The sequence below is a fragment of the Gobius niger genome (genome assembly GCF_951799975.1).
Source record: "Gobius niger genome assembly, chromosome: 22".
NCBI classification, from domain to species: domain Eukaryota; kingdom Metazoa; phylum Chordata; class Actinopteri; order Gobiiformes; family Gobiidae; genus Gobius; species Gobius niger.
The window spans coordinates 15,803,395-15,831,217 of NC_136873.1; the positions used below are offsets into that span (position 1 = coordinate 15,803,395).

The window sequence follows — 27,823 nt, forward strand, 5'->3', positions numbered from 1 at the left end:
GAATGGAACAGGCTATTGTTCTTGTTTTGAGCCGTCAGCGTTTCCCCGGAACGTTGGCTTAGACCCACGCGGGACCGGCCTGACTGGCAAACAAACAGGAATCCAGGAGAACGACCACCGCCGGACTCGGTAAGTACGCGCCGTCAGATTCTGAAAGCGTCCAGACGAGAGCAGCGGGTCTCGAACCGTGCGGGAACTTGGGCTTCTTCAGGCGGCCCCCGGGGGTTAGCTACAAATACTCAAGTACTAGCATCTCAAACACTAGACGTCTTTAGTGTTTGAGATGCGAGTATTTGAGCCGCACTGCACAACATTTTACAAATACAAAGAAAAAAGAATACTTGCATGTATTTTCACTACTGCGGGACATCGCTAACTTGTCTCCATGGAGGTGTTAGGGCTGCTCGATTATTGAAAAAATAATAATCAAGATTATTTTTGTCATAATTGAAATCACGATTATTCAAACGATTATTTGTCGCCTTTGAAAAAAGTCTTTATTTTATTTATATATTTATTAATTTAAAAAACCGATGCTGAATATTTTCTGTTTTCTGGACAGTCACAAAAGTACAAATGATTTCATGTTTGCCTCGATTAAGGAGAGGTCCCTGTTTCACACCTGCCCCCTGCTGGCCAGCCCTCACACCTGCGCAAGTAAACTGAGCTGCGCGGCCTGATGACATCATCACACAGCGCCGTTTGTTTTGATGTCAGACAAAAGCGTGAGCCACGGCACGAGAAAAGCGAAGGGAAAATAATCCCAGCGCTGTGAAATAATGCAAGTCGGCTTTGCAAAAAAAAAAGAAAAAAGAAAAAATGTGAAAAAACTCCCAAAAAATTATAGTCGATTTTTTGCGATTATGCTAATTTTGTAATCGTTTACAGCCCTATCACATACAAATAAAGTCAAGTCTAAATCGGGTCCATATGGATATTTTTTCCACAGCAGATTGTTCTGTAGAAGTAAAAGAACGGCAGTCCTAGCTAGCGTTAGCATTAGCACGATGCTAACATGTAGCATTATGTTAGCATTCTCTGTTATTTAAGTATTTATGGGCTGTTGAACCACTTTGCGCCTCTCCATGTCTTTGTAACTTTATTACAAGGCCGTGGGAACCCAGGGTGCTGAGGGGGCTGCAGCACCCCCTGTTGGATAGTTTGGGAACTGCAAACCATATTAATAAATAGGATAAAGGATAAGGATTTGGGGTAAATTTTGTCCCTCAGCACCCCCTAACTAAATTGTCTTCCCACGGATATGCTTTATTGGGTAGAAATCTATATCAATAATTAAGCATTTGTTGTAGCAGTAGTCAGTAAGTAGTTTTTGAATAATTAGAGAACGTTTAGATTTTTCTCCAAATTGTTTTCCCCCAAACATGACCATATATGGAGCGATTCCAGAGATGCCGTCTGTATCAATGGGAAATGAGTCAAACTGCTCTGGAACTTTACCTTCGTCTATGTCACTTCCTGTTAGCTTAAAAATTCAAATAAAAATAACTTTTCTGCCCAACATTTGTTAAAATTGCTGCTGGACTAAAATAAAAATGATGCAACTGATGAACTTGCAACTGATGTTATCCTTCTAAACCTGTCATGTGCACTTTAAAACTGAGACGGGGGGCAGGTGACAATTCCATGTTGGTAACTAAGGTAACAGTCAAAATGCGGTTTTGTAATCTTAATTTATTGCTTATTTCTCTGTAACTCCTGGGCCTATTTACATTAAAAAAATACAAAAGTGTCACAAAGTCCTCTCTTCCAGCACATTTGAACTATGGTCTAAATGTTTCCTCATAAAGAAGCAAAGATATTTTAGTTAGGGGGTCCTGAGGGACAAAATTTACCCCCAAATTACTTTTTCTGTGCATAAATCCTATTTATTAACCTCTTAACTCCCGCCTGAGCCGAGAGCATTTTCTCCAGTTCAGCTTTACCCAAATCCTGTAGGCCAGTGTAACACCTCATTTGAAAGACCTACAAAACTAAATGGATCTTTTTCCTCACGTCAGATTTTTTTTCATCACTTTTTTTGTTGGGAAGTCGTCTCATTTTTGTCAAATTTTTGCGACTTTTTTGTCACTTTTTCGTCAAATTATTCGCATTTTTTAGGTCAATTTCTTATAACTTTTTCTTTCTTTTTTTTCTCAATTTTTCGTCAAATTTTTCTCACTTTTTTGTCAATTTTTTGTCCATTTTTTTATTTATTTTTTGTCATTTTTTTGTCAAATTATTCACATTTTTTTGTTAAATTCTTGTCACTTTTTCGTCCATTTTTTTTTTAATTTTTCGTCAAATTTTTCTCACTTTTTTGTCAAATTTTGGTCCATCTTTGTCATTTTTTGTAAATTTTTGTCACTTTTTCGTCAATGTTTTCTCACTTTTTTCACATTTTCATCCTTGTTTTCGTCTCACTTTTGTTGCTATTTTCACACCTTTTTTTCCAGAAGCTTTTGGACTGGGGTAAAGCTGGAGAAAATGTGCTCGGTTCAGGTGGGAGTTAAGGGGTTAATATTACCTGCAGTTCACAAACTATCCACCAGGGGGTGCTGCAGCGCCCTCAGCACCCTGGGTTCCCACGGCCTTGAGCTTCAACTTAAAGAAGGAAGTAAAAACGTGATAGAAATGTGCAATATCAAAGTGAGCAGCAGAGGGCAGCAGGTACACGTCAGGTTTAAATGCATTGAAAACGTGGCACCCAAGCTAAATATGAGAAAAGAATGTATGAAAAAAACAACAACTCTTTTCCATTTAATCTTTTATTTGCTGCACTGAAAATATTTACAAAAAATACTCTCGTCTCTTACAAAAAATGTTCTTACAATCACAGGCCTGGCATCACTACTCCAGGGGTCTCCAAGTAAATTGCCCTGGGGGCCAAAATTATATCGGGGGTGTATTACCGGGGACCATAAACAAGCTTTTCTTTATGATTGTGAATATTCTATTGAAGAAACCTTTTTCAATAAATGACTAATAACGATCCGGACTCCGTAGCTTCATAAAACAACTTGTATTGCGCTTTACGAGCCTCTGTCACAAGTTTCTGCTAATGTAGCCACAGCCGCCCTGGGGCAGACTGTCCATTTACCACATGGCTATAATGTGTTGTTTACATCCTGATCGTTTATTAGTGCCCTCTGCTGGACATGTTTATTTAGGATGCCCCCTAGTGGCTGGAGTGAGCATTCTGATAATTTACAGGCCAGTATTAGAGGATGTACAATGTAAGCCACGACTATACTGTGTTCTACCGACCCCCACTTTGGGAACCACTGGGCTAAGAGCTTCATTTGAAAACTTCGTTTGAAAGCTCAGACCGACAAAACTGAGCTAAGATTTTTCTTCTTGTTGTTGTTTTATGCTTTTTTGCAGCACTTTTTTGATGCTTTTTTGATGCTTTTTTGTACCCTTTTTTAAAAAAACACTCTTTGTTTCCGTTTTGGTTAGTTTTATATCACTTTCTTTACTATTTTTTGTCACGTTTTTGGCGCTTTTGTCACTTTTTGTCTTATTTTTGTAGCGGAGCAACAGCATCTAGCTAGGCTAACGTTAGCATTTTCAAATCTTTTAGAAACAGAAGAGCGTTTTTGAAAACCGACTTCTAACTGAATTGAGCCTCTGATAACAGACTCAAAGCCCTTTTCCACCAGGCTGGTGCCAGTGCTGGTTCTGGGCCAGTTCCAGTTTCAGAACCGGTTCTTTCGTTTTCCACTGAAAAAAACGCTGGCTCTTGGTTCCAAAATCTGGTGCCGGTTGGGAACCAGTTAAAAGCTGGACCAAGAAACGAGCACCAGTGATGTCAGCGGCTGGGGGCGTGGCTCTCTCCTCCAACAAACAATCAATATTAGTTAGTTTGTGCTTAGAACTTCCTGGAGAAGCCAAAACAGTCTCTGTGGAGGAAACTGTTGTTTTGCTTTCTGCTCTTTAGCTAAAACAAGAGTTAGAAAGAAGAAATCGAAATGTTAACGGCTGCTGTGACTGAAACATAAATTTATTTTTCTGTATTTTATAACCAGAAGTGGCTGTAGTAAGATGTTTCTATCCATTTTTGATGTTGACTTCCCAAAGCGTTGCCATGACAATAGGCACAGCTCTCATTTTGGTGGAAAACCAAGTCAGTCTGGAACCAACCCGGCACCAGAACCAGCTCTGAACCAACACCTTGGTGGAAAAGCCCTATAGGCTATGAGAGAGGATTTTGACATTGATGCTTAGGGGATGCCCAGGTCATAAGTGCTGTCGTCTGACTCATGCAAAGCCTCATGGGAATTGGGGCCCATTACACAACAATGGCAGATTAGTAAGCAGAGTGGACTATATAGCTTGATTTATATATCTCTATGACTTTTATTATTCTTCCCTCACTTTTTTATTTACTTACAAACTAGTACTTTCTCTTTCATAAAACTCTCGATAGGACATGACCATAATTATACGTTGGAACAAATGGCAGTCAGTCAATATTAGCCTATCAACACACACGACTGATGCCACGCTACATGTCCGATCTCGAGTTTGATGAAATATCTTTGGGTCACTACTTTTGCTGACCTCGGTTAGTCGGTTTTGAAGTTACCGTTGGATGTGATGACGATGTAAGATGTCTCTCAATGTGCTCGTCTCTCTGTCTGTCCACAGTGATGCTGGAGGCGGCAGAGGCGTGACATGTTCAAGTACACGGCTCCATGGCAGGTGCTGTGCCTCAGCCTGGACCAGCACAAGGTCAGAATTCTGTCCCACAAACTCAATGAAGGTCCTATATTTTGGGGGGGGGGGAACCACGACTACAACAATGCAGAAAATGATGTGAAAACCACAGACTTGTTTTTATATCTGATCATCTGGAGTATAGTTTTGTGGAGTACAGATGGCTGCTCGGGTAAGTCACGTGACATGTTGTGCTTCCTGCCGTGTTGTTTATGGGTTCTGTTGAGAAAACCCTGAGACGTAATAGACCTACTGTTACCTGGAGGTAGAGATTGATTTCAGCCGTTTGGAGGGCTAATGATGAAACAACGGACACTCACCTGTCCTGGTGTTTCAGAAGGTCAAGAAGTGTCGGGGCACGGCATGGCTTTGTAGATGAGGGTATTGTCCAGGGCATCAAACCAGATAAACTCATCCTTTTCCTCAGTAGTACCTCCAGACTTGGCCAGTATCTACCATGGATATAACATAGCAGAGATAGACGGGGTTTTCGTGAAAATAGCATGGCGCACCTCCTACCAAGCATGTTCCTTAAAAGCCCAGTCCTCATGGGGGTGCGGACCGGCTACGAGCCTCCACAGTGCTCCAGAACCAAACCATCCATCTATCCATCCATTTTCTTCCGCTTAATCCGGGGCCGGGTCGCAGGGGCAGCAGTCTCAGCAGAGATGCCCAAACTTCCCGATCCACACACACCTCCTCCAGCTGTTCTGACCCCGAGGCGACACCAGGCCAGCTCGGAGACATAGTCCCACCAGCGTGTCCTGGGTCTTCTACGAGGCCTTGTCCCACTAGGACATGCCTGGAACACCTCCCGCGGGAGGCGACCAGGAGGCATCCGGAACAGATGCCCGAGCCACCTCAGCTGGCTCCTTTCGACGTGAAGGAGCAGTGACTCTACTCCGAGCTCCTCCCGGGTAACTGAGCTCCTCACCCGATCTCGAAGGGTGCGCCCAGCCACCCTGCGAAGGAAACTCATTTCGGCCGCTTGTATTCGCGATCTTGTCGTTTCGGTCATTACCCAAATCTCATGACCATAGGTGAGGGCGGGAACGTAGATCGATCGGTAAATCGAGAGCTTTGCCCCGACTCAGCTCCCTCTTCACCACGACAGACCGATACAGCGACCGCATCACTGCTGACGCCGCACCGATCCGTCTGTCGATCTCACGCTCCATCCGTCTCTCACTCGTGAACAAGACCCCGAGATACTTGAACTCCTCCACTTGAGGTAAGGACTCCCCACCGACCTGAAGAGGGGAAGACACCTTTTTCCAGTGGAGAACCATGGCCTCAGATTTGGAGGTGCTGATCCTCATCCCGGCCGCTACACACTCGGCTGCAAACCGCCCCAGAGCAGCTGAAGGTCCTGATTTGTTGAAGCCAACAGAACAACATCGTCCGCAAACAGCAGAGATGAGATCCTGAGGCCCCCAAACCGGACACCCTCCGGCCCCTGGCTGCGCCTAGAAATTCTGTCCATAAAGGTAATGAACAGAACCGGTGACAAAGGGCAGCCCTGGCGGAGACCAACACGCACTGGGAACACTCGAGCACCCGATGAAGGGTATAGAGCTGGTCCAGTGTGCCACGACCAGGACGAAAACCACATTGTTCCTCCTGGATCCAAGGTTCGACTACTTCTCGAGCACTTTTGAGTACTTTCTCCAATTCATGACTGTAAAAATAAGAATGGACTGAGGGCGCATGGCTTCCCCTACAGCGTTCAGCATGGGCTAGCTGAAGCTCATTCATGCGAGCAATTTGACAGCGTTTTTGGAGCCAGGTCCATATTTAGAAAAGAGTGAATGAAATCAGGACTATGTTGTGCAGGATTAAGGCAAACACGTCTCGGTCAGAATGACAAGCCTGTGTTCCATCATGACTTAAAGAGGGGCAACAAAGTGCATGGAGAGGAAAGTCCGGACATCTCTGCTCAGACTGCTGCCTTGGCTGCCCAGTCTCGGATAAAGCTGAAGAAATAGATGAAATGATTGATGAAATGGATACTGAAATAAATATAAAAAAGAATTCACCTGCAGTGTCTCGCCATAACATTTTCATTCAAGGCTTTAAGGGGAGACACTACAGGCAAAACTCAATTTTTCCAGTTTTCAGGTTTTGGGCCAAATCTGGTCTCAAGCTTTCAACCGGAAACAGAAAATATACCTAATCTTCACAATAACATGTTTAAATATTGCGCTGACTCAATGTTCCCCCATAGACTTATATGGGAGAACACAATTTCAAGGGCCTTTTTCTCAAAACACATTTTTCTGTCATTGTGGCGACACTATGTCCACGTCAGTCGGACCTAAAGACTTCACATTTTCCAGCCTTGGACTGAACAATATTTGGAAGATTTTTTCAGAGGGATTTTTTATTATTTAATCCCTAAAGCCCCATTTATTGAGTTTTGAATGTCAAAAAATAAGGCGAATTTTAATACATTTTTACACTTTTCCTATTCACATGCAGTGTCTCGCCTTAAGGATTGTGCCGTGATTGTAATTCCATTGACCATGTTGAAAAGTGGAGTCTTTTTTGACCACGTGCCTTGACCCTACAGTATCTCTGGACCAGTTGCCCACACTCGTTACGAGGGCAATGACCGCGGTGCCGTCCAACAGTGTCACCGCGGTCGCAGACACACAAACAGCAACAGGAACTCTCTTTAAGGCCACTCTTTACTTCAGGCTGACAGAGGGTGTTGCACAGGTCGTGAACGGGACTAACTTTAATCAAATCTAATCAAATCACATTTCCAATGATCACCAGGAGCAGTTATTTTAGAAGATATTTTAGTTAGGGGGCGCTGAGGGACAAAATTTACCCCCAAAATACTTTTTCTGTGCATAAATCCTATTTATTAACCTCTTAACTCCCGCCTGAACCGAGAGCATTTTCTCCAGTTCAGCTTTACCCAAATCCTGTAGGCCAGTGTAACGCCTCATTTGAAAGACCTACAAAACTAAATTGATCTTTTTCCTCACATCAGATTTTTTTTCCTCTCTTTTTTTGTTGGGCGGTCGTCTCATTTTTGTCCAATTTTCGTGACTTTTTTGTCACTTTTTCGTCCATTTTTTCTATATTTTTCGTCCATTTTTTTCTCACTTTTATGTCAATTTTTTGTCATTTTTTGTCATTTTTTGTAAAATTTTTTGTCAAATTCTTATCACTTTTTTGTCCATTTTTTCTCAATTTTTCGTCAAATTTTTCTCAATTTTTTCTCAATTTTTGTCATTTTTTGTAATTTTCTTGTCACTTTTTCGTCAAATTATTCACATTTTTTTGTCAATTTTTTTCTCACTTTTTTGTCAAATTCTTGTCAAATTCTTGTCAATTTTTGTCAATTTTTTGTCACTTTTTTTGTCAAATTCTCATCACTTTTTCTTCAATTTTTTCTCAATTTTTCTTCAATTTTGTCTCACTTTTTTGTCAATTTTTGTCATTTTTTGTAAATTTCTTATCACTTTTTCGTCAAATTATTCACATTTTTTTTGTCAAATTCTTATCACTTTTTCGTCCATTTATTCTCAATTTTTCGTCAAATTTTTTCTCACTTTTTTGTCAAATTCTTGTCCATTTTTGTCATTTTTTACACATTTTTTGTCACTTTTTCGTCAATGTTTTCTCACTTTTTTCACATTTTCATCCTTGTTTTCGTCTCAGTTCTGTCGCTATTTTCACGCCTTTTTTCCAGAAGCTTTTGGACTGGGGTAAAGCTGGAGAAAATGTGCTCGGTTCAGGTGGAAGTTAAGGGGTTAATATTGCCTGCAGTTCACAAACTACCCACCAGGGGGTGCTGCAGCACCCTCAGCACCCTGGGTTCCCACGGCCTTGGCTCTCAGTGTTACTAATGTCCCATGACGGGGGGGAGGTTACGCTGTGTGTGGGCGGGGCCTGACTCTAACTGAACTTTGTATCAGTCGGGCCTCAGTCTGAACCGCGGCACAGAGCTCACAGCAGGTAAGAACTCACTGGCTCTTTGAAAACTTCATATTCTGACTATTCTTCAAAACTTAAATTGGATTTAGCTTGATTTAACTTCTGATAGTATAGAGTTTAGAGCCTTGTTCTGCTCAATTCACTTTTTGTCTTAGCTTTGTCACATTTCGTTGGGTACTTTCTGAAGCAGTCGGACTTCTTATTGCACGTTTGGGTGATCTATAAACCATTGCAGACAAAGGTTACAGGAGCCGGCATCCGTACTTGGCAGTTTTGGTGTTGTTTGATGTTGACCAAAATACAGTATCTGTCAGGGGCTGGACTGGGACTGAAAAACAGCCCTGGACTCTGACCAGCCTGGACCAAATTAGCGTAATTGTGACACTTCCACAAATACATATTTTAACCTCTTACCCCCCGCCTTAACATTAACGAGTGCATTTTCCCCAGTTCGGCTTTTTATTAATATTTTTTGATTGGCATCATCAGCAAAAAGAACGGGAAAGGTGGTCGTAGAAACAGAAGTAAAATCATTAATATAAATAATAAATAATAGTGGTCCCAAAATTGAGCCTTGTGGCACACCATACTCCACGGAATTCCTTTTAGATTCATGTTTTTTTTTATACTGGGCTTTACCCAAAAATCTAAAAGCTTCTCGACTGGAGAGCAACAATGTAAAGCCTCATTTGAAAGCTAAGACCTACAAAAGTGACGGAAACTTTTCGTCACGTCGCCACATTTTTGTCATATTTTTGTTGTTTTTTGATCATTTTTTCCATCATTTTTTGTTGTGTTCTTCTCATGTTTTGGTTGACTTTTCATCCTCTTTTTCTCGCTATTTTGATGCTTTTCTTTTCAGCTTTTAGATTTGGGTAAAGCTTGGTTGAGGCGGGACTGGTGGCCCTTCTGTGCTCTTCCAGAATGGACTTGTGGCCAGTCCGCCCCTGGTATCTGTGGAAGCTTGTTGGATGAGAGGCGACACATCTAGAACTCCTCACCTCTAAACCCCCACCTTTACTGAGTGCAGTTCCTCCCGTGCGGTTTTACCCAAATCTGAAAGCTCAGGCCTGCAAAACGGATCTGAACTTTTTCGCTGCGTTGTCACCGCATGTTTTCGTAGTTTTTTTGTCGTGTTTTTGTCGTTTACAGTTGCTTTAACGTCATTTTTTTTTTGCTTTACTTCTTCTATGTTCTTGTGTTGTGTTGTCGTCACACTTTTTCGAGAAGCTTTTAGATTTGGGTAAAGCCAAACTCGAAAAATGTGCAACAATTTATACGAGAATAACAGGATGAAAATGTTGTTATTTCTGCATTTCCAAAGCTCAGATGTGGAAGAATGAGGGATTTGTAACAAGTGAGTTTATGATCCAGCACTGACCTCATACAGAGGCGGGTAGCAGAGGTAGTACAGGTAGTAACTTTTTGAAGAAATTGTACTTATGAGAGTAGTTATATCATTCAGTACTTTTTAGTTTGTGTTTCATGCTCCCTTTTCTTCAAAAATATATATTTTTATGGTATTTTCTTTGGAAATATAAGGATTTTCACATTATTAGCAGTTTTATTTCTCATCTTTTATGTCACAACTGAAACTTAATAAGCTACTCACAGTACTTTTACTTTGGGTTACTACTTTTTACTTGTACTTGAGTAAATATTTTGGCTACTCTACCCACCTCTGCCTATTATAACTACAACTTCGACTTGAGGACATTTATATTTGCAACGGAAACTCGATTTTTCGAATCGAATCGTAAATCAAGTTAAAAAAATCACCCAGCTCAAAAAAAACCAACAGCTTTTTTCATTCCTGATTTGAAGTTTCTTTGTAAACATTAGGACTGGGACAAAATCTAATTTTGCACTTTATCACGACACTTTAATAATTGTGATGCGTGTATCATATGTTGGAAAGTTAACAAGTAAGTAAGTGCTGTAAGTTTAAAAAAAACAACAAAGGTAGGCAAAATAAGCATTAGCTTCAGCCTATACCTTTTCGGTCATTTTGTATGTTATGTTGTGAAGAAGTTTACTTAACTGAATGTAAATCTTTTGTCATAATTTTGACCGAATAAACTGAAATTTGTTGATATCGGAAACTATCGCAAAAGTGTTGGTGCTTAATTCAGTTGTTGCTAAATCCAGATTTGCTCCTGGTTGGTTCAAACTAAAAGCTTCTGCCATTTCTTTTTCTTTGTGTTCAAAATGTTTTAATCGATATCATTAAAGTTCTGACACTTTGGAAACTCAACTTGAGCTTTCTTATCAAATTGATTAGTGGTAAAATGTCACAGTCTATAAAAAATAATACATTTAACCCTTCATGCATTGAAATATACAGTATTGTATCGCAATACACATATCGGTATCGTGATCCGTATTAGATCGTGACAAAAATGCATCGTCCCAGCCCTAGTAGGTAGTATTTCCACCAAGTACTTTTTCTACCTGGTGATTCCATCAGGCGCCACTTCTTTGTGTCAGTTTCACCGGACTTTCTGCACTCAAGTCGCCTCCACCACAAAACACGTTACACCAAAAGCTTCAGCTCACAGCTTTGGTATATTTTTTGTAGCTTTATTTAAAAAAGAAAAGCTAAATGACAGTATCTCAAAACAAACAAGACTGGCCTCTATGTTTTCAATCTTCTGGCTTCGTCGCTGTAGAATCCAAACTGTCTCTACATGTATGTTTGTGTCATGAGGACAGATACGTTTAATTTGATAAAGTACTTTTTCACTGCTGCAGTTCTGGCGTAGATGCATTAAAAACAAAGAGGAGTGAGTGGCGTCCATCACGGTGCAGTGTGAGTGTGACGTGTGCTTCATAAACAGTTATCGGCCCAGAGCAGAGCGAGCCCTGGGAGGAGGGTCTTATCTGCGGCTGACAGACCTCCACACACTGTCCCAACCAGAACTGTACGTCGCCATGCCCCGCGCACAGCCAGGTCTCCATGGCAACACGCTCTCTGTGGTCATGCTGTAGTGACTATGGTATAGAGACAGACGGCCCCACGTCATACAAGAATCACAATGTTTTACTCTTTGTATCCAGATTCTGTTGGACGACAAACATATTTATCACACACCTGGTCTATGGGGATCAGTGCATCAGTGAAGGGAAAGTTACTTCACAGTCTACTTAGATACAGACGGCATCTCGTCATAGAAGGGGGCGTGGCTTCGCCGAGGGGGAAAATAGAATCTTTAGAGAAACACAATTTTCCGCTCTTTTTTGCCATTTTCTGGTGGAATATGAACTTATTTATCACGTACAAATAAAGTCAAGTGTAAATCGGGCCCATATGGATATTTTGTCGCAACAGATTGTTCAGTAGAAGTGAAAAAACGGCAGTTGTAGCTAGCGTGAGCTAACCGTTAGCATTAGCCCGATGCTAACATGTAGCATCAAGTTAGCATTCTCCGTTATTCACGTCTTTATGGGCTGTTGAACCACTTTGCTCCTCCCCATGTCTTTGTATCTTTATTTAGTAGAAACTATGTTCATAATTCAGCATTTGTTACAGTCGTTTTTGAATAATTAGAGAAAATATAAATTTTTTCAAACTTGTTTTCCCCCTTAACTGTTTTTAAAAATGACCATATATGGGCGATTCCAGAGATGCCGTCTGTATCTATGTGACATTATGTAGCATGTTTTGAGTTATATTCGGTGGGAAAAAACGTTCATATATAACGTTAGCATCTTATTAGCTAACTGTTGAAGCATCGGTCACATGACACGTGATGGTCATTTATTTGACCTCTTTTTAACCAGTCACATTGAGATTAACGATCTCCTGGCCCCAGAGGGGAACAAACCCATTGTACATGTTTTTAGTGGTCGTACCCGGAGGAAACCTACGCAGACACGGGGAGAACATGCAAACTCCACACAGAAAGGCCCGTCCAGGTGGGAATCAAACCTGGGACCTTCTTGCTGTGAGGCATGAGTGCTAACCACTGCACCAGCGTGCCTCACATGTGATGCCGATCTCAGCCGATCAACCCTGTGGTGTCCCTTATGTCCCACTGCAGCGTAATGTGATGTCACCATTGTTTAAGCGATGAGCCGGTTTGTTTCCATAAGTTTATTCTGTGGAAGCTCTGAGGTTCTGAGTCAAAATGTTCAAGTTCAGTTGTCTAAAACGCAGCATTAGTCACAGACTGGCCAGGCTCAGCTGCTGCTGTAATATCAAAGCTGATTATATGGCAGAGGTTTACAGTAAATGTCTCTCTTATCTGTGATCTATGATCACCAACTTTATTGGCATTCCTGCCTTTACAATCATGACGACGGACAAAGTTCTTTCACATTGGAAATCAATTCAAGTCGCTGATGAGTAACAGAATGAAAACGTTGAAAGAATGACTGGCTGATATAATGCACTGCTGGAGGCGGGTCAAATGTAACGTGTAAAGCCTTTCAACACGGCTCACCTCGTCATGCCTATGATGAGCGGAGATCTTCATCACTCTATGTATGTGTAATATATATGGTTATGCAACTCCACAGATAAATGGAATATTCATATTAAAACTGATTCTGATTTGACCAGCATTTACTCCAGCTCCAAGTTTAAGCATTTTTGAAGCCGCAGTAATTTTGTCATAACTTGAATACAACAACTTAAATTCTTTCACTTGACTTTTTGTTTTTATTTTCTTACTTTTATTGGATTAATACATATTGCTAGTAGTCAGTTGTTGTTCCTCTGTTTTTAGCTCATGGTAATCTTTGCTACAGCCTGAGTCAAAATGGCAGATTTCTCCTTTGGCAGCAGGTTCATGTTCTGACAGGAGCACACTTCACATAATAAACACGGGGCCCGCCATCTGTTTCCATGGCGACTCACTCTTACACATATCTGAGGTCTAACTTTACACCGTTCCCATGGTTACACGCCCGTTCCCATCATAAGACTATTTCGTCGTAACAAATCCTGGGTTTAATATGAAAACATGAAATGAAATAGTGGTAAAACAGTAAGTATTTTCAAGAGTAGTTTCGTACAGTGCAGTGTGTGGTTGTGCTCCACATTCTGACAGCAGACAGTGAGTAACAGTTGAGCAGCGGTGTTCTGGGAATAGGGCTGTAAACCTACGGAGAGCTCAAAATGTAAAATAGCCGACTTGAGTTGTCGCTCACAGAAAAAGAATATGGTAAGATCAGTGGTTCTCAAAAACTTTCCACTCCAACTTCTGGCATTTAAAGGTGCACTATGTAACACTATGTAAATATTATACTATTATAATACTGCTTGGGTGGTTAGCATAGCTTCTTAAAGGAATAGGCCACCATATTTACATACTGAGATATGTTCTTACCTTAGCTTTGACCAGTTCTTTAGGACCTGTCTGATCTTCACCCGTGCCTTCAGTCACGTAAACACTATAGGCTAAATGCTAACGCCGTCTGCGCTGTGTTTACGTGACTGAAGGCACGGGGGAAGACCAGACAGGTCCTAAAGAACTCGTCAAAGCTATGGTAAGAACATATCTCAGTATGTAAAAACGGTGGCCTATTCCTTTAACTCATAGGTGCTGATTTATGTTCTTCCCAGTGGGTGCCCAGTCAAAAAAAGGAAGAAAAAAAAATCGAGGTCGGGATCAAACCGGCAGTCTTGTGGTTGAGCCCCGGCGCTCTAACTACAGAGCTAAACAAGCGGAACCAAATGGCACCGCCGCACATAAATTAACTAAAAGGAACAGGCCACCGTTTTTTCCATACTGAAATATGTTCATACCTGAGCATAGACGAGTTGATGCGTACTCTCTGTTGTTTGTGAGAGCGCTCAATCACGCACAACGACCAAAGATGTTGTTAGCATTTGGCCTCTCCCAGTATATTCCTATAGCCTATAGTTGTTCAAGTTGTGCCCTCAGTTGTTTATTTAGGTTTCTGGAAGGTTTTCACTGCTGATTGAACCATCTCCATGGTTACGTGCACATTTCTTTCAGAAAACCTACCAGAAACCGTAAAACACATGTGTCAAGGTCAAGGCCCGGGATGATTTAATGTGGCCCTTTGTAGAGCCTGAATTCCTGAGCATGTCAAAAAAGTCTCGAGCCCATTCCTGTGCGGAGTTATGGATTTTTTTAAAGAAATCTCCAGCCACTAGGGGGCAGCTTAAATAAAAAAAAGGAAAGAATTCCACACGTGTCCAGCAGAGGGCATTAACATAATAAGAGATATATCAGGATATAAACAGCATATTATAGCCACGTGGTAAATGGTCAGTTATGAGGCCACATTCCTTTACAATATATGTGGGGGCACTTTTTTTTGTGGCTTTTTTTTGTCTAATTTTTGGACAGGTACTTCAAGAAGTTACTTAAGCAAATGTAACTGAGTAATATTGAATTGATTTCAGGCCAATAAAGCTTTTCATTTGCTCGTTTCCATCATGGTGGTTGATGTGTTGCTGTGACTCTCTTGTCCTCCAGAGAGTGTCGTCTGGACGTCAGGATGATCTGAGCTCCCTGCAGCCGTCCTCTTCAGTCCGGTCTCCTCCACACCACCCCTGCCTCGGCCCAAGCTCGGCCCGGGCCCTGGTCATGGACAGCACCCCGCGGCAGTGGGTGCTCCGGCCCCTCTCGCCGTCCCTGCAGCCCTCTGACCTCCGCTCCATCAACGCCCAAAGAGACAACGGCGTTTTCTTCACCGAGAGCATCTCCATCGTGGGGAGCCAGTCCGCGGTTTACGTTGAAGGTGAGCAGGAGTGTGATTTTATTAACCCCTTAACGCCTGAACTAATTTCCCATTATATAAAAAAATTTATTATCAGTGTTTTTGCTTTCAAGCTGATGCTAAATTAAGTGGAGATTGTAAATTTTTATGTCGCACATAGTATAGATATAGTTTTAGGTATGTTGCCAATCGGCAACAACAGGCATAAGTGCAATTTTGGGTATGTTGTAATTCGGCAACAACAGGCAAAAGTTGTAAATGTATGAAAATGACAAAATGTATTTATTCACAATTATTACAAATGTAAATGCACTGTAAGATACACTGAACACTTGTGTATTCAGGTTAGGATATTAGAACAGTAAACAGAGCTAACGCTTTTCACTAAATTCTTGCAAAGTGTTGATTTTGAGCAGCTGATGCCGTCCTGCAGCAGCAGCTCTGGTAACAGGAAGGGCATCAGGATGTTCAGTAACATCTTCATTACTGCTGTTCCTGTCATCAGTGCCTTCCCTGCTGCTGCTGCTTTCATCACCTGATGTAGGGAGGAGAAAAAAAGCACGTAATACAGGTGCAGACAATTTATCTACAAAATATCTACAATTTTTATGACTAATTATCAGATTTTGCTCCCTTTCCTGAGGTTTTATAATACATTGTACATCAGATACCTCTATGTACCATTACTTATTTGCAAATTATATTATAATTGCACATTATTTTCGGACGTGGAACTCTTGTTTGTGGTCCAGTAGGTCCACCTTGTGGTCGCTTTGCAAACAACACCAACGGTTTCATTTTGTTCTGTGTAAAAAAAGGGCTAACTTTTTTTTTTATATCTTTGTATGTTATTGTTACAATGATTATATAATTTCACTAAAATGGCATGTTCTAAAAAACGTTTTAGCACTGTAATACATCTAAATACTACTAAAATGCGGTCACTGTGGCCACCAGATGGAGCTACTGCAGTTTTCCTTTATGGCCTGATGTTGCCGATTGGCAACGTACCTAAATCTTCAAATAACAAAAAAAAAATCCATCACACGAAGTTCATTCCAATCAATAATCTAAAGATGGAAACAAGGAGCTGCTGCATAATTTTATTTTAGCACAACTCAATTTACATTTGAAGATTTCATCAAAGTTGCTGCCTCGATTTGCAGAAATGCTATTTCCGCTAAATAGCTACCATGACCCGCTTGTGGTTCCTTCTCTGACCGGTCCTACGAGAAACTAGTGCTTGCAAAACGTTCCTAGGTACGGCATGGATGTGCGCAAACAGGTATCAAGGGAAAACGTGCGTTATTTTAGCCACAGTCTGGCAAGAAGAGGTATGTTGCCGATTTACGCCAATAGGCGTTAAGGGGTTAAAGCCATGTTGCTGTACGTCGTTACATATCAAGATGAATGAATGAATGAATAGCTTTGAACCATTTTTCACCAAAATGTTCAAAGTGTTTCGCTGATTGGCTTAAGTTAGTTGTTGATTAACATAACCATAAACCTTACTTAGATATTTTTTTTCAAGTCATTACACTTCTTCCCAGTGGGTGCCCAGTCAAAAAAAGGAAGAAAAAAAAATCGAGGTCGGGATCAAACTGGCAGTCTTGTGGTTGAGCCCCGGCGCGCTAACTACAGAGCTAAACAAGCGGAACCAAATGGCACCGCCGCACATATAAAAAATTAAAATAAATTAAAAGGAACAGGCCACCGTTTTTTTCATACTGAAATATGTTCTTACCTGAGCTTAGTTTGTGAGAGTGAAAAAATGATCTAGGGCAAAAGCTAACCCCTTCTGCTCAACTGCCTCCGACTATCACGGCTTGAAAGTGCAGCTTTATTTAACTGATGTACCTCCTTCTTCTTTAGGCCAAAGAGACTCGTCCTCGGATGTGGTGATCGAGGCGCGACAGGTGTCCGTGTCCCAGGATGACGACGCCCGCAGCAGCAGCAGCAGCAGCAGCAGAAGCAGCGGCAGTGAAGACCTGCCCCTCAGCCCGTGCAGCAGCAGCAGCAGCATCGGCGCTTCTCACAGCGGCTTCTACTCCTTCGTGGAGGACCCTTTAAGCCCGGAGGCCGAGCACAACGAGGCCTGGATGGTCTCGCCCCAGCGCCAAACGCAACTCGCCACGTTGAGGGAAAAGAACAGCCACAAACTGCAGAGCTACAGCCGCCACACAACACCGGGGAGCCTGTTCCAAGACGAAAGCGCGGACTCACAATACAGAATCCACCAGATTCATGGCTACGAGGTGGTCGGCGAGCAGGAAGAGAGGCAACTTCGGAAGGAGATCATTCGCAACCAAGCGCCAAAACAAAATCCACTATTTGAGAAAGATGGGGGCAGTGATACTAGCAGACTGATCGAGGGGTTGAGCATTAGCTATAGCCATGTTATCGCTAAACCCGCTGTCGTCGTTGATTCGACCGTCAACGAAGAACAGATCGACTTTGATGCGGCGAGGAAGCAGTTTCTTCAAATGGAGCAAAACAAGTTGGACCCCATCATCCGGCCTCGCAAAATTCAAGTCAAGACGTCGCCAAAACAGAATCTGCGGGACAAGGAAGCTAGCAGGGAGGAGCAAGCGTTCAAACCAAAGGTAGAAGATGTAGTTGATGCTGAAGTGAAGGAGGACGAAAGTGGCAGCAGTCGACAAAGCAGCATTTTCGAAGAATCCGACGGACTCCCGCTAAACGTACGAGTCAGCTACAGCAGCGATGACGGACTGACCGGCGAACAAATCGTCCCGGAAAATGGCGCAACCCAGTTTACCTTAGAGCGCGAAACGCCGATCGAACGAGAGATCAGGATCGCTCAGGAACGCGAGGAGAATCTGCGCAGATCGCGGGGCTTGCAGCACAGCGTCAGCGGAGAAATGGTGGAGATCAAAACCAAACGATTGCAGTCGCCGTCGCCGCTGACGCCTTTGCGAGCTAAAGACAAGGGCCGAGTTAGCTTCAACTTCCAGGAAATCCAAAGAAAGGAAGAAGCGACCAAGCAAGGCAGCGCCGGGCAAGACGTAGCAGGTCCGAGGCGTGAGCGGGCGGGCAGTTTTGAAATCTTAGAGGCCAGTTCTGCTGAAAGCGATGCCGCGCAAAGCAAAAAGGAATCCGCGACTGCCCGGGTGTTCGAGACACTTAAGGAAAGTGTAGAAGAAGAAAAGTTTAATGTTGTTGACTACGCCTTACAAAAGCAAAGCTATCAAGACAATCGGCAAAGTAGCACCCAATTACTTCAGGAGTATGTTGAGCCTTATTTACGTAACGCAAGGCAGGAAACAGAAAATAATAAGCTCCCAAATGATCAGGAACTAGCGAGAAAGGCCGAATTCGAGGGCTATGTAAACACGGAAGAACGATGGCAACGTCACAACCAAAATGGGGGCGGGATGGAAAATGGTTATACAAGCGTTGTGGAAAGATCCAGAGTAGAATCGATCAGCGACGATGTCTTCCCGTCGCCGCACAAACATCCAAAAGCTTCCGAAGGGGCCGAGCAGGACGATCCCAGTCGATGGAACCCTCAGGCCCCACCGTGGAGGGGCACCTTGGAGAAGACCGGCCTGCAGACCAGAGGAGAGGGGGCGGCGGGCTTCATCGAGAGGGACATCGAGGAGGCGCTGAGACGGGAGCAGGAGCTGAGGGAGGAACGGGAGGCCCAGGGAAGGCAGGTGTACTCCCCGCAGACGCTGGTGCAGCAGGCGGACAAGATGGCCACCACGCAGTTCTACCCACAAGTCAGGACGGGTGAGAGAGGTCATTTTAGGGATGTTGATGTAGGGCTGGACGATATGTATTCTTCTCGGGTTTAGACCTGGTGTTGTCCTGGTTTAGTCCGTGTTTCAGTCCTTGCATAGTTTTGCTTCTTCTATGGTTTGTCCTGGTTTAATCCTGGTTCAGTTTGTGATATTGTCCAGGTTTAGACCCGATTTAGACCCAGTTCTCTCTTGGTTTATGTCAGATTTAGTCCTTTGGTTTAGACCTGGGTAATCCTCATTTTGTTCTGTTCCTGGTTTAGTCCTGGGCCAAACCTTGACTTCAGTCTCTGCTTTAATCTGGTTTCAGTCTAATCCAGATTCAGTCCGTGATATTGTGCGATTTTAGACCTGGTTTAGACCTAGTTTAGCTCTAGTCTCCTGGTTTGGTTCCGGTTTAATCCAGCCAGTGGAAGCATTGAGTGGAGACAAGTGTCAGTATTTGAGCTCAGAGCTGCGTTGAACATAAAAACCAATGAATCACGATGTGACGATGTAACTAAAAAACAAGATCGTCATGGAGATCAGATCACGAATAGATTTTCAGCATTATATCACCCATCCCTATGTTGAACGTGAGCAAATATTGTCTGAAAACAAGCAAGAGTCAACAATAGCAGTAGCACATTGCCTAGGTTTGCTGTTGCGTAGGAGTCTTTTGCAGTCCAACCATTTTCCATAAAAAGATGGTCTTGACTGGCATGTGAGTCTGCAGTATTTTCCAAATGATCTCTACGTTCTATGGCAGCTGTAAATAGCACGATCTGCTGAGTGTGGGTGGAATACGGCAGTCTATTCCGAGCATCTAAGCATTGCATAATCAGGCCTCGTTCTCCATAAATGTCATAAAAGAGAATTGTTCCGTTTGAGCCAAAATGATAGCAGCTCACGGCCACTTCCTTATGACATTCTTCCACTGACTTTAATTGGGACCCAAGTTCACGATTTCGATCACTATCAACAGCTCTGGCTTAGAGACAATGCACAGTCAAGTTTAGTAACATGATTTTTACAATGCATTTATCTATCTGCAGAGGAGCCAGTTTATAACTAGAATGGACATTAGACAAGGAAATAAGCATCTATTACTTTGTTTTACAACGACATTATCTTGCAGTTTTTTTTCCTTGACAAGACACTTTTTGTCATTCACTACACCAAGTAACACATGATTTACCGTAAATGCTCTAATATAGGCCGGGGATTTCATTTACTCAAGGGCATCTAGGACCAGGCCTTTATTGGAACCAGGCCACAATTAGAGACAGGCCTTTATTTCTATTTGAGCAAAACGGACGACGAAATACGAGATTTGTGTCCATTTGCACCTAAAATATTAGGTTAATTTATTAATCAACATTTCAAACCCTCTCCCAGCGGCTGGAACATTGACGCCTTTTATTTTGTCGGGACAACAGGAAGTGTTTCGTTGCTGTTAGCGGAGCTTTGACATCAATGTCACTGCAGGTTTCTGTTTCGTTTTTACCGCGGACCGGATTATTTGTTGTTATCTTGTGTAAAAGGCGAGTTTAGACGGAGCGTTTGTGTTTGTGATCGATCATGAGACTGACCCGAGAGAAGACGAGACGCTCGCGCTGATGGGAGGAGTTATTTTGAGGCGTGGGACTGACCTGCACACGGAGCAGCTGGACGTGCTTTGAAGACGCAATGGTGACTTTATTAAAACCCTGGAGGGTCATAAACATTTGTTTGCCCTGTTTCCAAATATAGTCACAGAAGGTTTGAAAAGTGGCTAAATTTGTGCCAAAGTTACGCTCGGATCAGCTCCTCCGCAGCGTCCCCCTCGGCCCGGGTTCCTGTTTGTTTACTTCCTGCACGTGAGTTTTCATTTACACGAGCATGAGACAAATTCCTAACATGGGGAATATTTCTACTGCTATAGTTTCTAATAAAAGCCCCGGCCTGTTTTAGAGACCGGCTTTAATTTGCCTCCGCCAGCCGCGAACCCGGCCTCTGTTAGAGACCCGGCCTCTAATGGAATACAGGCCAGTATTAGAGAATTTACGGTGAGTCATTTCTCAAACAGGACTCTTCAGATCCAAACCTTGAACACAATTCAGGATTTTTCATAAGTGCACTTTTGACCAAAGAGTGCAGGGATTTGTGAATTCGGTCCGAATGCAGAAAACAGCCCACAGTGTTTAGGAAAATGTGTGCTACGTGTCAGGAACGCTGTCCCATCAACTGAGAAAAGCGGTAATGCGAACCGAAGATGTGAACGAATATTTCAGCAATGAATTATGCAGCTGTTTATCAAAGGTGACAAGAGGCATGTTTGCAATCACTAGGCCAGTGATTCACCACTGTGTCACACCACCTCAGCTGAAACTAACCAGGGACTGGAATGCAGAGGTGCTCAGCATGAACCGAGTAAGTTCACTTTTGAGCAGCTGCACTTTACTTGTTCAGTATTTTTTGATCTTCTTCTTATTTTTGCGCCAGACGCCAAATCTTCTGCCCGATAACAAATGGCAAAAACACTCCCTTTCACCTATTAGTTCACCACAATTTGAACAATTCCTGAATTGGCTTGTTGCACAATGTGGCTACGCTAGTTCCTCTAACCTGAAGTTGTGGGCGCTAGCACTTCCTGTTCGTATTCATTTCCATTAAAATTAGCTTAGACTTGTTCGAATCATCGTATTTCCTAAAGATTCTGTGGTGGACAGTGAGTTCCTGGTAGACGATCACTTCCTGCAGGTGAACGAGTTGCTGTACAGTGTAAATATTTCCGTAGAGGAGACGTCTATGTTTATAAGGATCAGTGAGTTTGTCTTGAAGCTAAAGGCTAACATTAATTTCATGCATTATACAATTTGAAATAGTGCCTTTTATTCATTTTTTTTAATAGCATGTTAGCCTTTAGCTTCAAGACAAGCTCAAGCCTTTATGATCACAGGTGTCTCCGTTATAGACAATATGATTGTTATTCCAGGAAAAGAATACAGACAAGAAGTACTGGCTCACAACTTCAGGTCAGAGGAACTAGCATAGCCACACCGTGCAACAAGCCAATTGTGGATGTATTTCCTTCCGAATAGAGACACAAAGAGGGACAAAGTGTTTCAATGGCACACATTTGTACATATAACAGGGAATGCTAAACATAACGCTAACGCTAGCTTCATGCTACATCACACCACATGTCAAGTTGTAGATTTCAAAATAAGAGACATTTTTTCCGGTGACCGCTATGAACTGCACCCCAACCAAGCTCCAAGAGGGGTAAAACAAGGGTAAAACACGGCCAAACAGGAGACTTTACTCTATAGAGTTCGGGAATGTGACGTCATATCGCTAAGCATTATGGGATTAGCAGCAATTGTAAACTAATGGAGATTTTAGAAGTTAAAATACTGGAGTTATTGTTCACATTAAACCACTTGGACACCACAGTGAGTTAGATGTATTTACCAGCAGTAACTCAGCAGCTCAAGGAGCTGTTCCACGGCTATTTTATCCACTTTTTATCCTGTTTTTAGCTAATGTTAGTCAATGGAAATGTATGCTAACAGCTGCAAAGATGGCCGATCTCCATGGTAACTGTAGACTTTCCCGAACTCTATACTAACCTCGTGACAACTGCCACCAGGCTAGCCTAGGGAGCCAAGGGGGAATCTTTTTCTTTTGTCATAGTACTAGAGATTTACGGGTTAATACTCACGCGGAAGGACAACAGGAACTGCTACGTGCTGCATGCTAACAGTCAGCTTTGAGCGCCGGTTTCTCACGTCTACTGGATAATCTGCCTTGTCAACACATTGATACCAGTGTTAATTTTGACAACATATTTTAATTTAGTTTTAGTCTTTTGACTAAAATGTAATTTAATTTTAGTCTAGTTTTAGTCGACTAAAATTGCATGCCAATTTAGTCGACTAAATTTAAGACTAATTTAGTCGACTTTGCATTTATAATATTCATTATAATCATATTTAATCAGGTCCTCGACTTCATGGAGCTTCTCCCACATGAACAAAGCTCAGAGCTGATCCTTTAGCAGAGAATTTACATGATCTGAGGCTCTTTCAGACGCTCAATAGAAGTTTGGATGATTTTAGTCTCTCCTTTTCATTTTTCTTTAGTCTTATTTTACTCGACTAAAATATCTGGACATTTTAGTCATAGTTTTAGTCTCATGAAAAACTTTTAATTTAGTTTTAGTCCAATTTTAGTCATCAAAAATATCACTTTGACTAAAATTAAGACTAAATAGTCGACAAAATTAACACTGATTGACACAGACCTGATGTTGACAACACTTTGTTTGTGTGTGTGCTGAATATGCTTACAGTCATCCGCAAAAGAAAACATCTAAAACGAGTGCAAAATAATGATTTCCATTACAGACAGACAGTGCTTGATTTAATCCCCAGGGTAAAGGACCTGGGAACTATTTAGGAGGATCCAGCAAAGATTTGATCTGATATAATGGTGTTTAATGAGAGAACTGTTTTGGCCTGCTCCCCTAGATCCATCGAAACAGGACATTTCCTGGGTAGGCAACCGGAACACCATAAATAAAAAAATAAAAAATGACTTTTCATGTAAATCCATTGGTAATGAAATCAGAACTTTTACATCAATTTGGTGAGATGGGAGTCCGCTGGTAAAAGCTCTGAAAAGGATGGATATTTTTCTTGTTGATAATTTGCTGCATTTAATGTTTCAGTTTTGTGCAGTGCCTGGGGAGGCTTATTGCATTGAGGTTGAACAAGGCTACTCCGCGTTTTACAACTGGAAATGCCAAGGATCCAGTGTCCAAAGCAGTTTACGCAGGCCTGAATAAAGCATATTGGAGAATCCCGTCAGCTGATGTGAGCCGAGTTCACTGACGCCTCGCAAAAGGAGACAATGAGTAACTGAGTGGATCAAGGTCCAGCTGGAGCTTTGTATTGCCATTAATGTGTAACTATGGGCAACATCATTGTGCAAGCTCTCAGTCATCCAGGAACGCTCCATCCTAGCAAAAACGTTACTTTTGAAAAACCTTTGATATTACACAGTGTCCATAACCATTTCAACCTTACATTGTCTTTTTGATGTATCTTTACTTCATATAGTACTTTATTCAGGCAGTACTTTTTACTTTTACTTGAGTAATCCGATATACTTTGTTTGGCCCACAGTGAGTAAATCTATAAGGTGTATTAAAACAATTTAACAAACGATTCAATCTTAAAAATAATAATAAAAAGAACTATTGTTTTCTATTTTGAGCTCTCAAAATGCGGCATTATTGATTTGTTAGCATGCCGACCAAAATTGGTGCCTTTCATTTATGTCTACCATAATTAATTCTCCGTGCTGCCAGCAGAGGGTGCACGTACTGTAACCCTAACCTGACTCATTAAGTGTCTCTTCCAAACCATAGACTGTAGAATAGCCATGGACTAATTGAGGGACTAATTCCCCTTTAGCTCAGGCTAGCTGAAGCTTGTTCATGCTAACAGTTTGGCTGAGTTTCTGGAACGCACTCCTATATTTAGAATACGGCAAAAAGAAAACATTTTGATGGAAAAATAGGACGATGTAGTGTTTGGAAAGTCAATTAGAGCGGGGAACTTCCGGAGCCGGCCCCCATTTCCTGTTAGGCTTCAGCAGCCAATAGCGATGCTACGTCCACGTTATGTCTACGTTCAAACTCATTTTGGGTCGCGGGCCGAAATTCAGCTCCTACGCCAGGTCGTGGGCCACAAATAATAGAGAAAAATGTTCCAATAAATGAACAATAATAAGCTGTGATTTGGTCAAAGCCCCAACTTGACTGTAGCTTCATTAATAACAACGGCTTACACTTGTATTGCACTTTACAAGCCTGTGTCACAAGTTCCTTAAAGTACTACATAGTCAGTTTTTTTTTTTTTAATGTAATGCCCCCTATTGGCTAGAATGAGCATTCTGGTTATTCTTTAAAAATTCAGAACTCCGCACAGGAATGGGCAAGAGACTTTTTTTTTTTTTTACATACTCCGGATCAGGCCCGTATGTTTGACACCCCTAAGGTGTTGATTCAATGTTTCTTCATAGAATTATATAAAACTGTAAATTCAAGGGCATTTTCTCAAAAAACAATGTTGCAGACAAATTAAGCAACGACTTAGTAGCACCTACAGACCCCAAAATTTCCAGTCTTGTATTTGCTCAGAAGGGATTATCAACTTCTAATTCAATTTTTAGTCTAATTTATTTAGCTTTGAACCCCAAAAATAGGGCGAAACAAGATCCAAAATCCCCTCAAAGCAATTTGTTGTAACTTAATACTCTTCAGATTATTATAATATATTTACTTCATATTTATCTATGTTTCACTTTGATATCTCGTCTCACCTTACATTACAGAATAGTAGCACTGAGTTATTAGCAACTATTGTGTAGAACGTCCACTCTAAACATCTTCTTTTTTTTGGTCTGCAGATAAAGCCCAGTTCAGATCTTCTTCTCGTCCCATCGTGCGTTTGTCCGGCATTCCGCTGATGTCCCCCCAGCCCTGGTCTCCCGTCCCCCAAACCCCCTTCACCCCCCAGACTCCACTCGCCCCCCAGACCCGCCTTACCCCTCAGACCCCCCTCACCCCCCAGACTCCACTCGCCCCCCAGACCCCCTTCACCCCCCAGACCCGCCTCACCCCTCAGACTCCACTCACCTCCCAGACCCCCTTCACCCCCCAGACCCGCCTTACCCCTCAGACCCCCCTCACCCCCCAGACTCCACTCGCCCCCCAGACCCCCTTCACCCCCCAGACCCGCCTCACCCCTCAGACTCCACTCACCTCCCAGACCCCCTTCACCCCCCAGACTCCCACCACGGTCCCCACCACCCCGCTCGCTGTCCGGGGCCTCACCCACACCCTGCTGCATGACTTCGAGGAGCGGCGCAGCAAACTCAAGCTGGAGGAGGGCGCGGTGAGTGCTGTCGTGTGTCCTTGGGCAAGACGCTTCATCTACAAATGTGTCAGTGCGAAGGCTTGGCTGTCAGTTAGTCAGTCTCAAAAAGATCCATAAAAAAAACAACAGAGTATTGCACTATTATAGTTAGGGATGCACTGATACCACTATTTCTAAAATCAATACGAGTACAAGTACTTTGACTCAAGTACTTGTCATTACGAAGTGTGTAGAGTGTTAAAGAGGGGGTATTATGCTTTTTTCAATCACATAGCACCAGTCTATATCACACTACAATGATGACCAAACCTTCTGTTGGTCTGTAAATGCAGTAAATTAGAATAACTGCCTTGTATAAAATGTCTCTCTCAAAATGGCTGTAGTGAATGTCTTGAAATAGGCCTCTGTCTCTTTAAGAACCTCTGACCCTTTCCGACACGCCCCCTCCACACGCTGTCTGTGGCATCAGTGGGGAGGGGGTTCTGCTGAGGAGCAGTGGTCGGTTACTCGGCTGGTGACGAAAGCTCGGAGGCGTCTCCTGGAGGTGGGGGCGTTCCTAGGAGGACTCAGGCAAACCTATCCCTAAAATGGGATTTACAGATGACTCAGAAATACGTGAATGTGCCAAGGCAACACTTCAGGCATGTTTTAATGAGGGAATGACATAATAACATGATGGAAAGCTTGAAAAAGTCAATTTTGCATAATACCCCCGCTTTAAGAATCGCCAGACCCGTTAGCAGTTAGCAACATTAGCCTATCTTGTACTACAAACTGTAGAACTGTGGAACTGGGGACGGACCTTGAGAATTAACTTTGGCTAAAATGTTGTAGTATGTAACATGAGTTTATGTGACATACTTGTCCCTCTTCAAATAAACTTAAATAAAAATAAATAGATGCTGAGGCACAATGAAGACAACACAGCACTGGTTAAATCCAGCACAGACTCTGGGAGTGCAGTCTGTATTAAAGTCAGTGGAATATAGTACTTAGCCAACACACAGGAGAATTCTCCAGTTCTTCCTCTCTTTGCCCTCCTCATGCCCATCAAGGTCAAGTGGTGTCAGCGTGTGGCATCAGGATCGCATGAATGGGTGTGAGTACAATGTGGTATCGAGCCGATACTGGTGTTGGTATCGGTGCATCCCTAATTATCGTCCATAAAAACTGCTCTGGTCAGGTCTTACAAAACGCCTTTCGCAGCTGAAGCACGTTTCTGTTTTGCAGTACGCTGGAATCCAACCAGTAGACTCGGTCAACAATGAGGTATGTTTTTGCACACAAGCGTCACATTTATCCGCATTTTCACATACAGTAAATATCTGAAAACTTACCGGAGCGTTTGAACTTTTCGAGGTGGTGGAGTCGACCCGTGTGGCGCGGCACAAGAACCAGAGGGCTCTGCAGTGGGAGGCCGGGCTCTTTGCCAACCAACAGGACTAACAGGATGTGCAGTGCCACGCCACACCAGCGGGGGCCACTGTTTTTTACCCCTGACGACAACAACAATGAACGCCCCCCATTCGTAATCCCGGCTCGGACAGAAAAAGGATCAGGTCGTCAAAACGGGGGACAAGCAAAGAAGCCAGAGTGAAACCAGGGCTGTCGTGGTGAAAGAGTTTCCGCTGTGGTGAACAATGCGGCGTGCGGTGGAGTGATGTAGTTTAGTAGCTAACATCAGACCCTCCAGGATTTCCCGATGTTGTGATTCTGGCTATTAACGCAAAAATCAAGCAAACTCCATCAAATCAGTCCCACAACTTTCCTCCCAAAACTCCCACAACTGTTCCACAACCA

General features: G+C 42.7%; 1 protein-coding gene across 1 annotated transcript; it reads left to right on the forward strand.

The window, feature by feature from the left end:
* The first annotated feature begins 71 nt into the window (after positions 1-71).
* On the forward strand, positions 72-27,503 carry misp (mitotic spindle positioning). Its single transcript, XM_079580795.1, has 7 exons — positions 72-129; positions 4,648-4,731; positions 15,114-15,378; positions 17,230-19,107; positions 25,554-26,041; positions 27,254-27,292; positions 27,383-27,503. The coding sequence occupies exons 2-7, from the start codon at positions 4,675-4,677 to the stop codon at positions 27,467-27,469; spliced, it is 2,814 nt and encodes a 937-aa protein (XP_079436921.1). The 5' UTR covers positions 72-129; positions 4,648-4,674; the 3' UTR covers positions 27,470-27,503.
* Positions 27,504-27,823: the final 320 nt, after the last annotated feature.